The sequence below is a fragment of the Saccostrea cucullata genome, unplaced genomic scaffold (genome assembly GCF_032062105.1).
Source record: "Saccostrea cucullata isolate Sc308-1 unplaced genomic scaffold, CSIRO_AGI_Scuc_v1 ctg194, whole genome shotgun sequence".
NCBI lineage: Eukaryota > Metazoa > Mollusca > Bivalvia > Ostreida > Ostreidae > Saccostrea > Saccostrea cuccullata.
Window position 1 is genome coordinate 378,747 of NW_026939778.1, and position 11,521 is coordinate 390,267.

The 11,521-nt window shown below is 32.6% G+C and overlaps 2 protein-coding genes across 2 annotated transcripts; both read left to right on the forward strand.

Moving 5' to 3' along the window:
* The first annotated feature begins 273 nt into the window (after window positions 1-273).
* LOC134253940 (kielin/chordin-like protein) lies at window positions 274-3,756 on the forward strand. Its single transcript, XM_062736516.1, has 9 exons — window positions 274-398; window positions 503-643; window positions 1,201-1,314; window positions 1,593-1,755; window positions 2,269-2,363; window positions 2,559-2,691; window positions 2,841-2,944; window positions 3,377-3,494; window positions 3,611-3,756. The coding sequence occupies exons 1-9, from the start codon at window positions 362-364 to the stop codon at window positions 3,735-3,737; spliced, it is 1,032 nt and encodes a 343-aa protein (XP_062592500.1). The 5' UTR covers window positions 274-361; the 3' UTR covers window positions 3,738-3,756.
* A 1,431-nt stretch (window positions 3,757-5,187) lies between these two features.
* LOC134253937 (putative epidermal cell surface receptor) lies at window positions 5,188-11,410 on the forward strand. The gene is made up of 13 exons (XM_062736510.1): window positions 5,188-5,307; window positions 5,494-5,625; window positions 5,806-5,919; window positions 7,125-7,299; window positions 8,058-8,143; window positions 8,568-8,718; window positions 8,897-8,985; window positions 9,095-9,233; window positions 9,392-9,486; window positions 9,780-9,912; window positions 10,684-10,796; window positions 10,918-11,038; window positions 11,237-11,410. The coding sequence occupies exons 1-13, from the start codon at window positions 5,271-5,273 to the stop codon at window positions 11,361-11,363; spliced, it is 1,512 nt and encodes a 503-aa protein (XP_062592494.1). The 5' UTR covers window positions 5,188-5,270; the 3' UTR covers window positions 11,364-11,410.
* Window positions 11,411-11,521: the final 111 nt, after the last annotated feature.

The following is an 11,521-nucleotide window of genomic DNA, read 5'->3' on the forward strand; positions in this document are numbered from 1 at the left end:
ATCAAATGAATCTGAATATAAATTCTTTATTTCACCAGGAATATCATCTTCTTGATAATTGTATCTTTTATTTTATTTTGATTATTAACTCAAGTTGCATAAATACAATGGAAAAGGCACTAAAATACCTTAGAAAACTTAGTGCAAACATGGAATATCAAGTACACCAGAAAATGCAACTTGGCAAACAGGACATCGTCACCCAAACGATGTGACCGGATATTTATCTTTCGAAGATTACACTCTTTGACCCAATTTTCCTGCCATTTCGGGTCATCTTTAGTAAATTATGATAAGCCAGCCCGTATAAAACGGAAAGCTGTTCTGATATTACTGAGGCAAAGTATTTTGAAACGAAGAAATGGATTCCCTTCTGTTTTGCATGATCTTGACACTAGGTAAGGTTCATTAGTAAAAAGATATGTATTTCTTTTTAGTTTAAAAGTTTAATAATTATAATCGTTCATGTTGCTACCAATGTACAAATTATATGATATTGCAGTGACACTGACCGGAAGTAAAGGTCAGGGTGACACATGTAGTGACGTACTTCCGGACTGCCATGAGTACACAAAAAGTGCATGTCAAGCTCCATATGAATCCTGGGGAAGGAAGAATTGTGCGCGATTCTGTGGTTTCTGCAGTAAGTAGAATTGTGCGCGATTCTGTAATTTCTGCAGTAAGTCTAATGTGCAAGATTCCGTGCTTTCTGTAGTAAGAAGAAGAATTGTGCAAAATTCGTTGGTTTTTGCATAAGTAGAGGAATCGTGCATATGTCTGTGGTCACAGAGATCATAAATTAACATATATGTATAATGTTAATGAGACTCAATGACGAAATGAGAAAAATTGTTTTTGATTCATTAAATGCATTTTAACAGCTCTTTAACTTCAACGAAATGTCAATTTGTTCGAAGTGAATACATTTTTTTCTTTAACTTTTGAAAGAAACATTGAAATATATCCAAATACAAATTACCAATATTTGATTTCCTAGAGTTAATAAAATGAATAAAAACACTAACTGTAACATTTCAAATACGGGAAATAACCTGCTTCTGCTGATGAAACATATATGATTTCAACATTACTATGGAATAAATTATTCAGAAGATTCTTTTAATTCGAAGTTTGTTCATTTAATGGAATTCTGGATTTTTATAAACATTTTTTAAACACTAACAATTCTGTATTGTACAGCCCCTGCCTGCGCTGACCAGCTTTCTGACTGTAAGGATTATGGTCAGTCTTCGTGCGTTGCACCTTATGAATCATGGGCAAGACAAAACTGTGCCAAAACCTGTGGATATTGCGGTAGGGTTAAATATCAGTAATCGCTATCTCTTTAAATACAAACAATCTGTGAAGACCAAGTTGTTGAACATTTTTGAATTTTCTCACGATAAACACTTGTTAATAAACATCTTTTAAATTTTGTTTTAACAAATGTATGAATGATCATCTTTACGACAAAAAATATGAGATAAACATGTCGCTGTTTTGATTGGAAACAGTGTAGTTACACTGAGATACATTTTTTAAAATCCGAAACTCCCCTCCCCACACTTTTTTTTATTTGATAATAATTGAAGGCGCTAACGTTTCTCCATCTGCTACATCCCCAACTACTCAGGCAGTTGCCAAAACCGACTGTTTATACAGGGGTAAATCTTATCAACTCGGGGAGGAATGGAACGATGGTTGTCAGTACAACTGTACCTGTGAGGCAGGGAGGGCATATCGATGCAAAACTACGTAAGCTGAACTTTGTACATGCATTTGAAAAATTAGCATTCATTCGAAAAAATTTTAACTTTGCTCATAAAACAAATTAGACCTTTTCGCAAACTATGTTTTTTTTTTCATAAATCTCAAACAAGGTTAAAGTTACCTGGCAGCAACAATCTTGCCTTTCTTTTGCACAAAAATATGTGATATACTGTGAATGATGTTAATGAGAAGGATGAGTTAAATAATCATACAAAAAAGCTTCTAATTTTTATAATTGCCTTAGGATTAAAAAGACCAATGGGCCAAGTGGCCATATATCATCTCTGCAGCATACATTTCTGTTGCATGTACATGAATGTGGCTGAAAAGATTATGGAATACTTTTGCAACTGTGTAACTAATTTTACATACATGTGTACATTCATTACACATTCTGAATAAATATACTATGACGCTACTTTTTTGGAGGCAGAGAAATATTAACCAATATCAGTTCATACATGTAGAAAGAAGATGGTTTATCCATTTATTTTTCAGATGCCCTACATTTATAAATCCACCTCTTAATTGCCACTACCAAGCCATCGATGGACAGTGTTGCAGAAAGCTTGTTTGTTCGGGCAATCCTAACAGTAAGATATGGGAAAAACTGTTATAAATTTTATCCAGTAAAATGGAACAAAATAAACAAGTTATCCTCATGAAAAAAAGATACGGGAATGTTTAAGTCCCTCTAACTTTCGATAAAACAAATCTCTTATATACAATAGCGTCGAAGGCTCATTTGAGATTTTCATCGTACATCCATGTCTTACTTTTCTTTACAGCCCCAGTTATAGGTGATACGGGATGCCTTTACAACAAAAGGAAGTATGTACAAGGAGACACATGGACTGATGGCTGTTCTGTCAACTGCACTTGTGTGGATGGAAGATCTGGACAGTACAAATGTGTTAACACGTGAGCATGCGCAAATTTAAATTTTGTCTTGTCCATATAAAGCAATAAATACAGTTGCAAAATTTGTATTTGACAACTAATGTTTTGAACAGTTACCAATATTCAGTTCCTTGCAATTATGGTACATCATCACATAAATTTACCTTTAGTTGTCCGGATGTAAAACCAGCAGATGGTTGCGTTATTGTGAAAAGAAATGGCAGCTGTTGTCCTGAATCTGTGTGTAACCTACACAAGGCTAGTGAAACAAACGGTATCAAAATTTATGCATTCCCTCTCAAACATTTTACACTATGTTCTTCTCTGAACGAAGTTGTTTATATTTGTCTAGAAATCAAGTGATTAGAAAGCAATTAAGAATCAAATGTACACATAAGATGAAACGCACAAAAAATAAAACAAAACCACACATATTAAAGACGAAATAGCAAAGCATACGGAAAAAGAAACAAAAGATAATCAGACTAACACCTGGCCATCTGTCATGAGAAAAAAAAAAAGAGAAAAGGGGAATTCTTAAATACACATGTACATATATAGTACCTCATAAATTTCCGTATTCTTTTTTTTTACTGCATTGCTTTCTTTTGTAAAACTATTATTATCAATTAAGAATGTCACTGTTAAAATAATTTTCAAGAAAGATATTTACCGATTTATGAATTGGAAATAAAAATTCTTTCAGTTGCTGGGTGTCGCTACAACGGACTCGTGTACGAGGAAGGCGACGAGTGGCATGATGGATGTAGTCTCACAATAAACTGTAAAGACGCAGCCACGGGATATTATACATCTCAGCCAAGGTGATCTATTTTTTTTTTACTATAAATTAATTATTAAAAATACCATATAAAACTTCTGTGTTTCTCTATATTCAATTTTTGCGAAACTATTTTAAATGTCTTTCAATATAACACAGATGTTTGGACTTACTACTTCCAAAAATCTGTCACCTGGACCCCGCACCTGCAGGTAAATGTTGTCAGGTACCCAACTGTCCAGCGTCCTACCCTTACAACTACCCTCCAGGATATATACTAGAGTGATGCAAGACTTTTGATAAGACTTGTACCTACAAGAAGAAGGACTTGTGATTTGTTTTAGGTTGGAATCAGATTGAAGGTGCAGTTAGGACTCGTAACCCAGATCATTATTACATCATCTTTAAACATTGTCTAATGTTGTGTGCACTTGTTTATTGGTTTTAAATAATATAAGTATTGTAGATAATCATGCATACAGGTGCAATTGATATGTATTCTAAATGACATGAATCATTGTCTTATAGTTTTTTATACTGCATTTTTTTGAAAATAAATATTTTTAAAAACCCTTTTGTTTTATTGACAAGTTCCATAAAACAGTATAATCTTTGCAATTTCCATTGAAAAACTTAAAATGTGAATCACAAACTGAGATAACTGAATTAAAGACTTTAGTTAGTTACGCACGTCCCATTAGAGCGTCAAACGGAGCGAATATGTCCCGGAAAATCTGGAAATTGTATTGAAATAAAAAGGTAAAAAAAATAACTTTAATCCATTTAATTAATCCTGTAAACAATTTGAAACGTGAACAGAGCATTGAAAACACAATAAGTGGGATGAGGTGCCTGAGAGGAGCGAATTACCCTCTTCTACTGGTCATATCCGCCGTCAGCCCTTGTACTGATAGTGTTAACTGAGTACTCTAGCTGTAGACAAAATTAACGAAAAACATTACAAGTAGTATAAAACACACGTAATTCAGGGAACGAACAAACAATGGAAGAAAAATTTCTGTTTGCAAACAAGGTCATTATAGCCATAAAATTCAAAAATGCTAACTTAATTCAAACGAAACTGTGGAAAACCCTGTAACAACACCTTATTTGTCAGTAGCCGTCCTCGGTTTCAAATTGTTGTATCCAATTCATTATCTAAGAGATATAAACATTACATGCAGGTGATAGTGGAATGATACTACATAAATAAGAAAAGTTATCAGTGAAATAGCACATGTGTCCACCAGTTGTTTTTCGTTTCACTTGTTTGTCATTAACATATGCAGTTGATATAAAAAGGAATCCAAAAATGAAACAAATTTTGCAACTCTGTGGTATTTTATTTTTGAGTTTCTGTGGATATGTCGAGTCGATATATGAATTAAAGTGACTAATATGTATTGGGTTTTTTTTTTTTATATAAATCCACATTTCGGTAGAAGAGAAGACAAGTATTTAAAGGGTCTTGGATGAAGTATTTAAAAAAAATGTTTCATCTTTAAGAATCTTTTTGAAATATATAAGAACACATTTAACGGATTACTATGCAAACAATGCAGTAAAGGTCAAACATTTACACTGAAGTGGACAGAAAATCGTTTTATGAGATCTTCAAAAGTTGAGTGAAAAAGTGTTACAAAAACCTGGCTACTTAGTAGATTAAAGATTGTCTTAGTTAAAATGGCATCCATACAGACATTGACATACTTTATCTTTAAGTGGGTTGTCTGAACAACTGATAAGGTACATTGTCCTTGATAAACCTTTAATTTGTGCATTTAATTTGTGTTAAGTGATCGTGTACTATTTTATAAAAATGATAAAATTCACAATAAGCATTCTTTTGATCACAGGTAAGTAAAACGTTACATTCTTTTCTTTTGCAAATGTTCAAAAACGGAAATGTACTTTGCTCAAAGAAAATTTATATCTGTGTTAGCCATTTCATTGTTACACAACTAAATAGAATTAATGGAACATCTAAATTCTGCCAGTAATTGGAGGATTGTGCAAATGTGCTCTTTGTTGTTATATTCTAGCTACATTAAGCACATGCAATGGTATTTGTCGTGACCTTTTACCTGATTGTGCTGAATATACTCAATCTGCCTGTAAAGCACCGTACGACTCTTGGGCAAGGAAAAACTGCGCAAATTTTTGTGGATTTTGTAGTAAGTACATTTAAATGTGTATAAAATACGATTTTTTATCATCTTTACATTTGTATGTTTTTCTTCTACGTAATATTGAATTTACCTTTGAATTATATTTTCAAACAAAAAGTATTCAAAACACAATGGTGGTATTGTTTGGCTATTACATTTCTTACAAAAGTATTAATTCTACCATAGCTCCCAGTTGCAATGATGCAATATCAGATTGTTCAGAATATGGGAAGCAAGCTTGTGTGGCGCCATATTTGACATGGGCCAAAAGTCACTGTGCAAGTTATTGCGGACTGTGCAGTGAGTAACTTTAAATTTTTATTTATCAAATTATGAACGCTAATAAACAATTGAGAGTAGCTAAAATTCTATATTCTATTCTATGTTTTCCACTAAAAAAAACTCTAAATGTATGTTAAAACATGATTATGACGTAAACCTTTTGTTTGGGTTGTCCATTCTATAACTTAGTGTTGAGCTAACTCCTCTAGAAATCCATTAAGTCACCTGCAAGTGTTCATTCTTTTTGGAAAACTGTCCATTCTTTTTAAGAATGGACAGTTTTTTCAAAAAGAATGGACAGTTAAAACAAACAGAATGGAGAGTTACAGGTAAACCTTGGCATGTGCACAAGAGGGAAACAAAAACAAATACATTAAATATGATTTAATGTACATGTAAATAACAAAAAGAACTTGGAGATTTAAGTTAATCCAGAACACAGTGTCTGCATCGCATCTGTTTGATTTTACACATTTAAAGCCATGAATAGTGCACATTATTTCAATGCTGAAAACATTTTTCACACATTTGATTAAGAGTTTGGAAGTATCATTCCCTCGAGAAGAATCCATTTTAAGCTTGAAGTTGGCTAATATTAAGTCCATCACCCAGAAAACAGTTTGCACAATGAAAACTACAATGCTGTAGTGAATATTTCGGTAGAAAATAAAATTGAAACATTTCCAGATTTGATTTTAAATACATTTTCAGGTCGAAGCTTGGCTCATGGCTATCCAACACTCGGAACACAATTTGCATTTCACCTTTACACTGCTGCAATTAATATTAAAAAAGTAACATCTCCGGTTTGAAATATCTGTACATGTATTTGTCGTCGATGAAGTTTGGATCAAAGTTTGGACAATATTTTCTTTTACGCTTACTATTCTCTGATTCCAGGTCAAAATATCACTGGTTTTATGCATCTTTTGGTTTCAACAATTCGATTTCGATTCTGTCATATTTTCTTTCCAGCGGAGGGAAACATGTTTGCCTTTACAACGCAAAATATAAACTAATTTTGACGAGTTGCATTCTTATATAAATACTAGCATGTTTTAAGTAGAAGAAAGTCCTCAAACTATCCATTCTGTGAGAGAAAGAACTAATCTCGGGACTACGGCCCTCGATTAGTTCTTTCTCTCACAGAATGGACAGTTTTCGGCCTTTCTCCTTTACAGAGCCAACTATCACTAACCATTGAAAAACTTTCTTATGAAAAGGTGACATATCAGTTCCAACAAAAAAGCCTGCAACCACCCAAAGCGCTCAAATAGCACTGACCAATGGAAGTTGTACATATAAAGGACAAGTTCATGCTGTAGGAGAAACCTGGTTAGATGGATGTGATTATAGATGCACGTGTACGAATGAGGGTCTTACACAATGTGTGCAACCGTACGTTACTCATCTTTAGAGAAAAGAAACATTAACAAATTTTCATCATTTTAATAATAATTTACAATCCAATTATCTTTATGACTATTAAAAGCTAGCTTCAATAACTCCATCAAATGACCTTGTCCCTATACAAATTAACTGACGAAGTCCCAATGTTGCTTTTTAAACATCAATATAAAGTACAAACTTACTGCTTTATTTTTCCTTTAAAAATTTATTTGAGAGTTTATCTATTGTGAAATAAGCTATTGTGAAATTGCAATATTCTTGAATTTTAAAAGAAAATGGATGGATTTTAGCATCTTCAGCTAATAACTAAGGTACAATCCCACATTGCGATCAAAAAAGAAGTTCTCCTAGATAAGAATCTTCTAAAATACTTCTCTCATTATTTTTCTTATAATTAAAAACATTTTAGATCAGAGGTAGGGACAGTGCAAAATTTTGGGGGAAACAGCTTAAATTTTTTACTATTTTATAGAAATTTTCAGGATTTGAGGAAAATGACGCGATTAAGTCATTTTTAATTGATATGCAATCATCAACGGTTTATTTTTTTTCACTTCAGATTCAAAACTCATAAAAAGTAACATAGATTAAGCATCTTCCAAGCATTTTCCAAGATATATGTTTTAAATTATTTGATATTTGAAATTTAATCCATAGTCACCAATAATATCTTATGAGCAAACTACATGTATCGTCTTTCAACAATGTTTTGCTTTCTTTCATCTAAATCTATGTATTATATCTAGTTGTGCGGTGTATTCCAATTTGCCAACCAACTGTAGGCTGGAACCTGTTCCTGGCGATTGTTGTAAACGAGTTTTATGTAGTTATAGTAAGTATGAACATACGTGTATTAGACAAGTTACAAATCTTGATATGAATGTATAAGATGCATCAGTTTAACCCCATTTTCATCCACTTTGTTCGATTACACTACAGTGTTTATAAAGATTTAAAACTGATGATGTTTTTCTTATGCCTAAACATAAAAATGTTCTTATAGAAAAAAGTCAATTCTTTGAATATGAGTTCAAGGAATTGACTTTTAAACAAATTAAAATTGTTCCTTTAGGCAAAAGTCCATTCTTTGAAAATGAGTTCAAAGAATGTTCTATTGTATAAAAGAACATTTTTTGATTAGACATCATGTATAAGAAAAAATGGCATACCTTCAACTTTATTAGTCATATACTTCTTAATGCCTATTTTTAAATAAGTAAACACAATGCATAACTAAAGCACTTTTTAACCGACAGATCAATCGGCGAGCCCAATAGATACTTCTTTGAATCTAGATCAGGGATGTCTGTATAAAAATAAAAGTTACGCAAGGGGCCAAACATTCATGGATGGGTGTGATTATAAATGTACGTGCGAGAGAAACAATATTGTCCAGTGTGTGACGCCGTGAGTATAATTATAGTAGTTTTTTTCTTCATGCAAGTACTTAGTTTCTCGCTGACTTTTTGAAATGTTATCTTTGTTACAGAATATCTGTAACACGGAAAAAAGGAAATCACATGACTGATAATATAGAATGTACATAGAAATGACATGTTTTTAAAAAAATTGATTAATATTGAAGCTGTGTTATTTACACCAACCTTCCCTCATCCTGTCATTATGAAACGGTTCCCGGGGATTGCTGCAAAAAAGTTGTCTGTACATTAAGTGGTAATTAAAACTATTTTGTATTTCAAGAATCGCATTACGTTTGAAGAATATGAGCCTACAACACAGTGAACTAAAACGTAAAGTTATCAAACATTTTTTTCTATTCTAGGCAGTGGTAGTGGGGCTATACAAGGCAATGACAAATGTGTATACAAGGACAGGTCGTATGCTGTGGGAGAGTGGTGGCAGGACGGATGTGACTACAACTGCACGTGTTTGGCTGGCCTTACTACCCACTGTACAACTCTGTAGGTGGAAATAAACATGGTCATAGCCAAATCAATTTCTATTCGAGACTTAATTTAGAAATTGGTACATGTACTAGAATTTAAAATAGACTAGTAGTTGGAACATTAGAACAAACGAATCCCTGTTTGCATGGCTGTATATTCTAAACCTTTTACAGATGCAATCTGTTCAGCCACCTTCCTCCAAGTTGTCATTACGAGACTGTCCCAGGTCAATGTTGTAAGAAGTTGGTCTGTCTGAACACAACAAGCTGTATGTATCTACCATCCTTTAATTTTTTGTTCCAATTAAAGTTGTTAAGGGTGTTGATAGTGAGGGAAATGTCATATATCCACAGTTTTTTTTTTATTATTATTATTCATATGCTCATTATTACAATTACTGTCAATGTGGTTGTATGTATTCTGATTGGTTGAAAGTTATTCATGTACATGATAACTTGAAATTTTAAAATTGTTTGGAAACTTTGATAATTTGGTAATATTAAAAAATACCTTTTTACGATGATGAGAAATATAAAGAGTCATCTATAATTTTGTTTTAAGCTTCACTTATTGACCGCGGAGGTTGTACATACAAAAATCAGACTTACAAGACAGGACAGACTTGGCAAGATGGCTGTTCCATCAACTGCACATGCGAGAACGGTAGAACTGGACATTACAACTGCATGAGCACGTACGTAAAATACAACCAATACAATTAACATCATAACTAAAGCTGTATAAAATCTTAAACTCATTCCAGAAATAAATTAGATATCTTTAAATCAACATGAATTCGTGATGTTATTTATTGTTTACGTCACTTTGCTTTCTTGTAAATTTGAATTCAAAACATACTTCTCATAAAAACAATCAATTACTTATTTGTTCCATTTGTATAATTACATTTGATGAAAAGCTGTTTTAATTTAACGTTTCTTCTCTTTGATTAATGAACTGTAAACCAAAATTATACAAAATAACAACGATACTGGAATATTTAAATAATTAAATATCTCCCTTCATTCTGAGAAAGGAAAAACCCCATTTGCCCAAGAAACTGTTCTTTTTTTTTTAAAGACAAACTACAGTAACATCTCTTAACTTCGTTAATGTCCTATGTGTACCTTGAGTTTATCAAATATACATGTACACATATAATACATCATATAATCAATGAGCCGAACTCTTAAATTACATGTATATTCAATTGGATCAAATGACAATATATCTACCAAATAACAATATTTAGAATAAATGACAAGATATATAACCTCAAAGACATAAGAAAACAAAATTAGATCAAGATTGAATTTTTTTTTTTATTAAGATTATAATGATTTTAACCTTTTTCATTGTGTGCAGAATCATAAAATGCACCTAGCTCCTATTTTCTGGCAAAAATCATGAACCAATTCATTGTAAATTATTGTACAAAATATTATTTGACCCTCTTGATGTACAGGTGTCCTCAAATTCAACCAGCCGCCGGATGTTCTTTGGTGAAGAAAAACGGAAAGTGTTGTCCAGAATCAGTTTGTAACATACCAAATATAAACACGACATCAGCCCTACCAAGTAAGACCAGGGTCATCACTAACGATAAGAAAACGAATCGTTTAAGAAAGTTCTGTCTGTCAAACGATCGATATCAAATCAGAAGATTGTCATTTCTTTAACTAGTCTTTTCTTGATTAAGGTGACTTCCATGGATGCGTTTATAAGGACGGGTCGGTTTATCAGTTCGGGGACATGTGGTATGATGGTTGTCTATTGAGATGTTATTGTCAGAATAACAGATTTTACAACTGTGAGAGTAGGTAAGGAATACTAAAGGCTCAAGATATTAAGCTTTTCGGAAAAATATCTCCTAATTTTAATTAGTGTCATCGTAATTTTCATTTTCTCCTTTGACATTTTTTCTTGTACATACATTATGATTTTCCGAGAAAAAAATGTCGGTAATAAATAAATGAAGGAAGGAAAAAAATTACTTGTAAATTTTACATGTATTTTAGATGTGTTGAATTTCATTTACCGTCTGCGTGTAAACTTGAACCTCCTGCTGCTGGAAAGTGCTGTAAGGTACCAAAATGTCCCGCCAACTACTTTATTAATTACCCGCCTGGATATGTTCAGGAGTAGAGCCATAGGCCATGAACAAAAAGAAGTTGTGTTTACAAATTGTCAAATGATCTTTAAATGAGTTAGAAAAATAAAAACATTTTTTACACTTCAAATGTTTCTTTTTTCGATTAAGAAAGCAAAACAAGCACGCGCGCGCGCGCAAAAATGATGCTGGG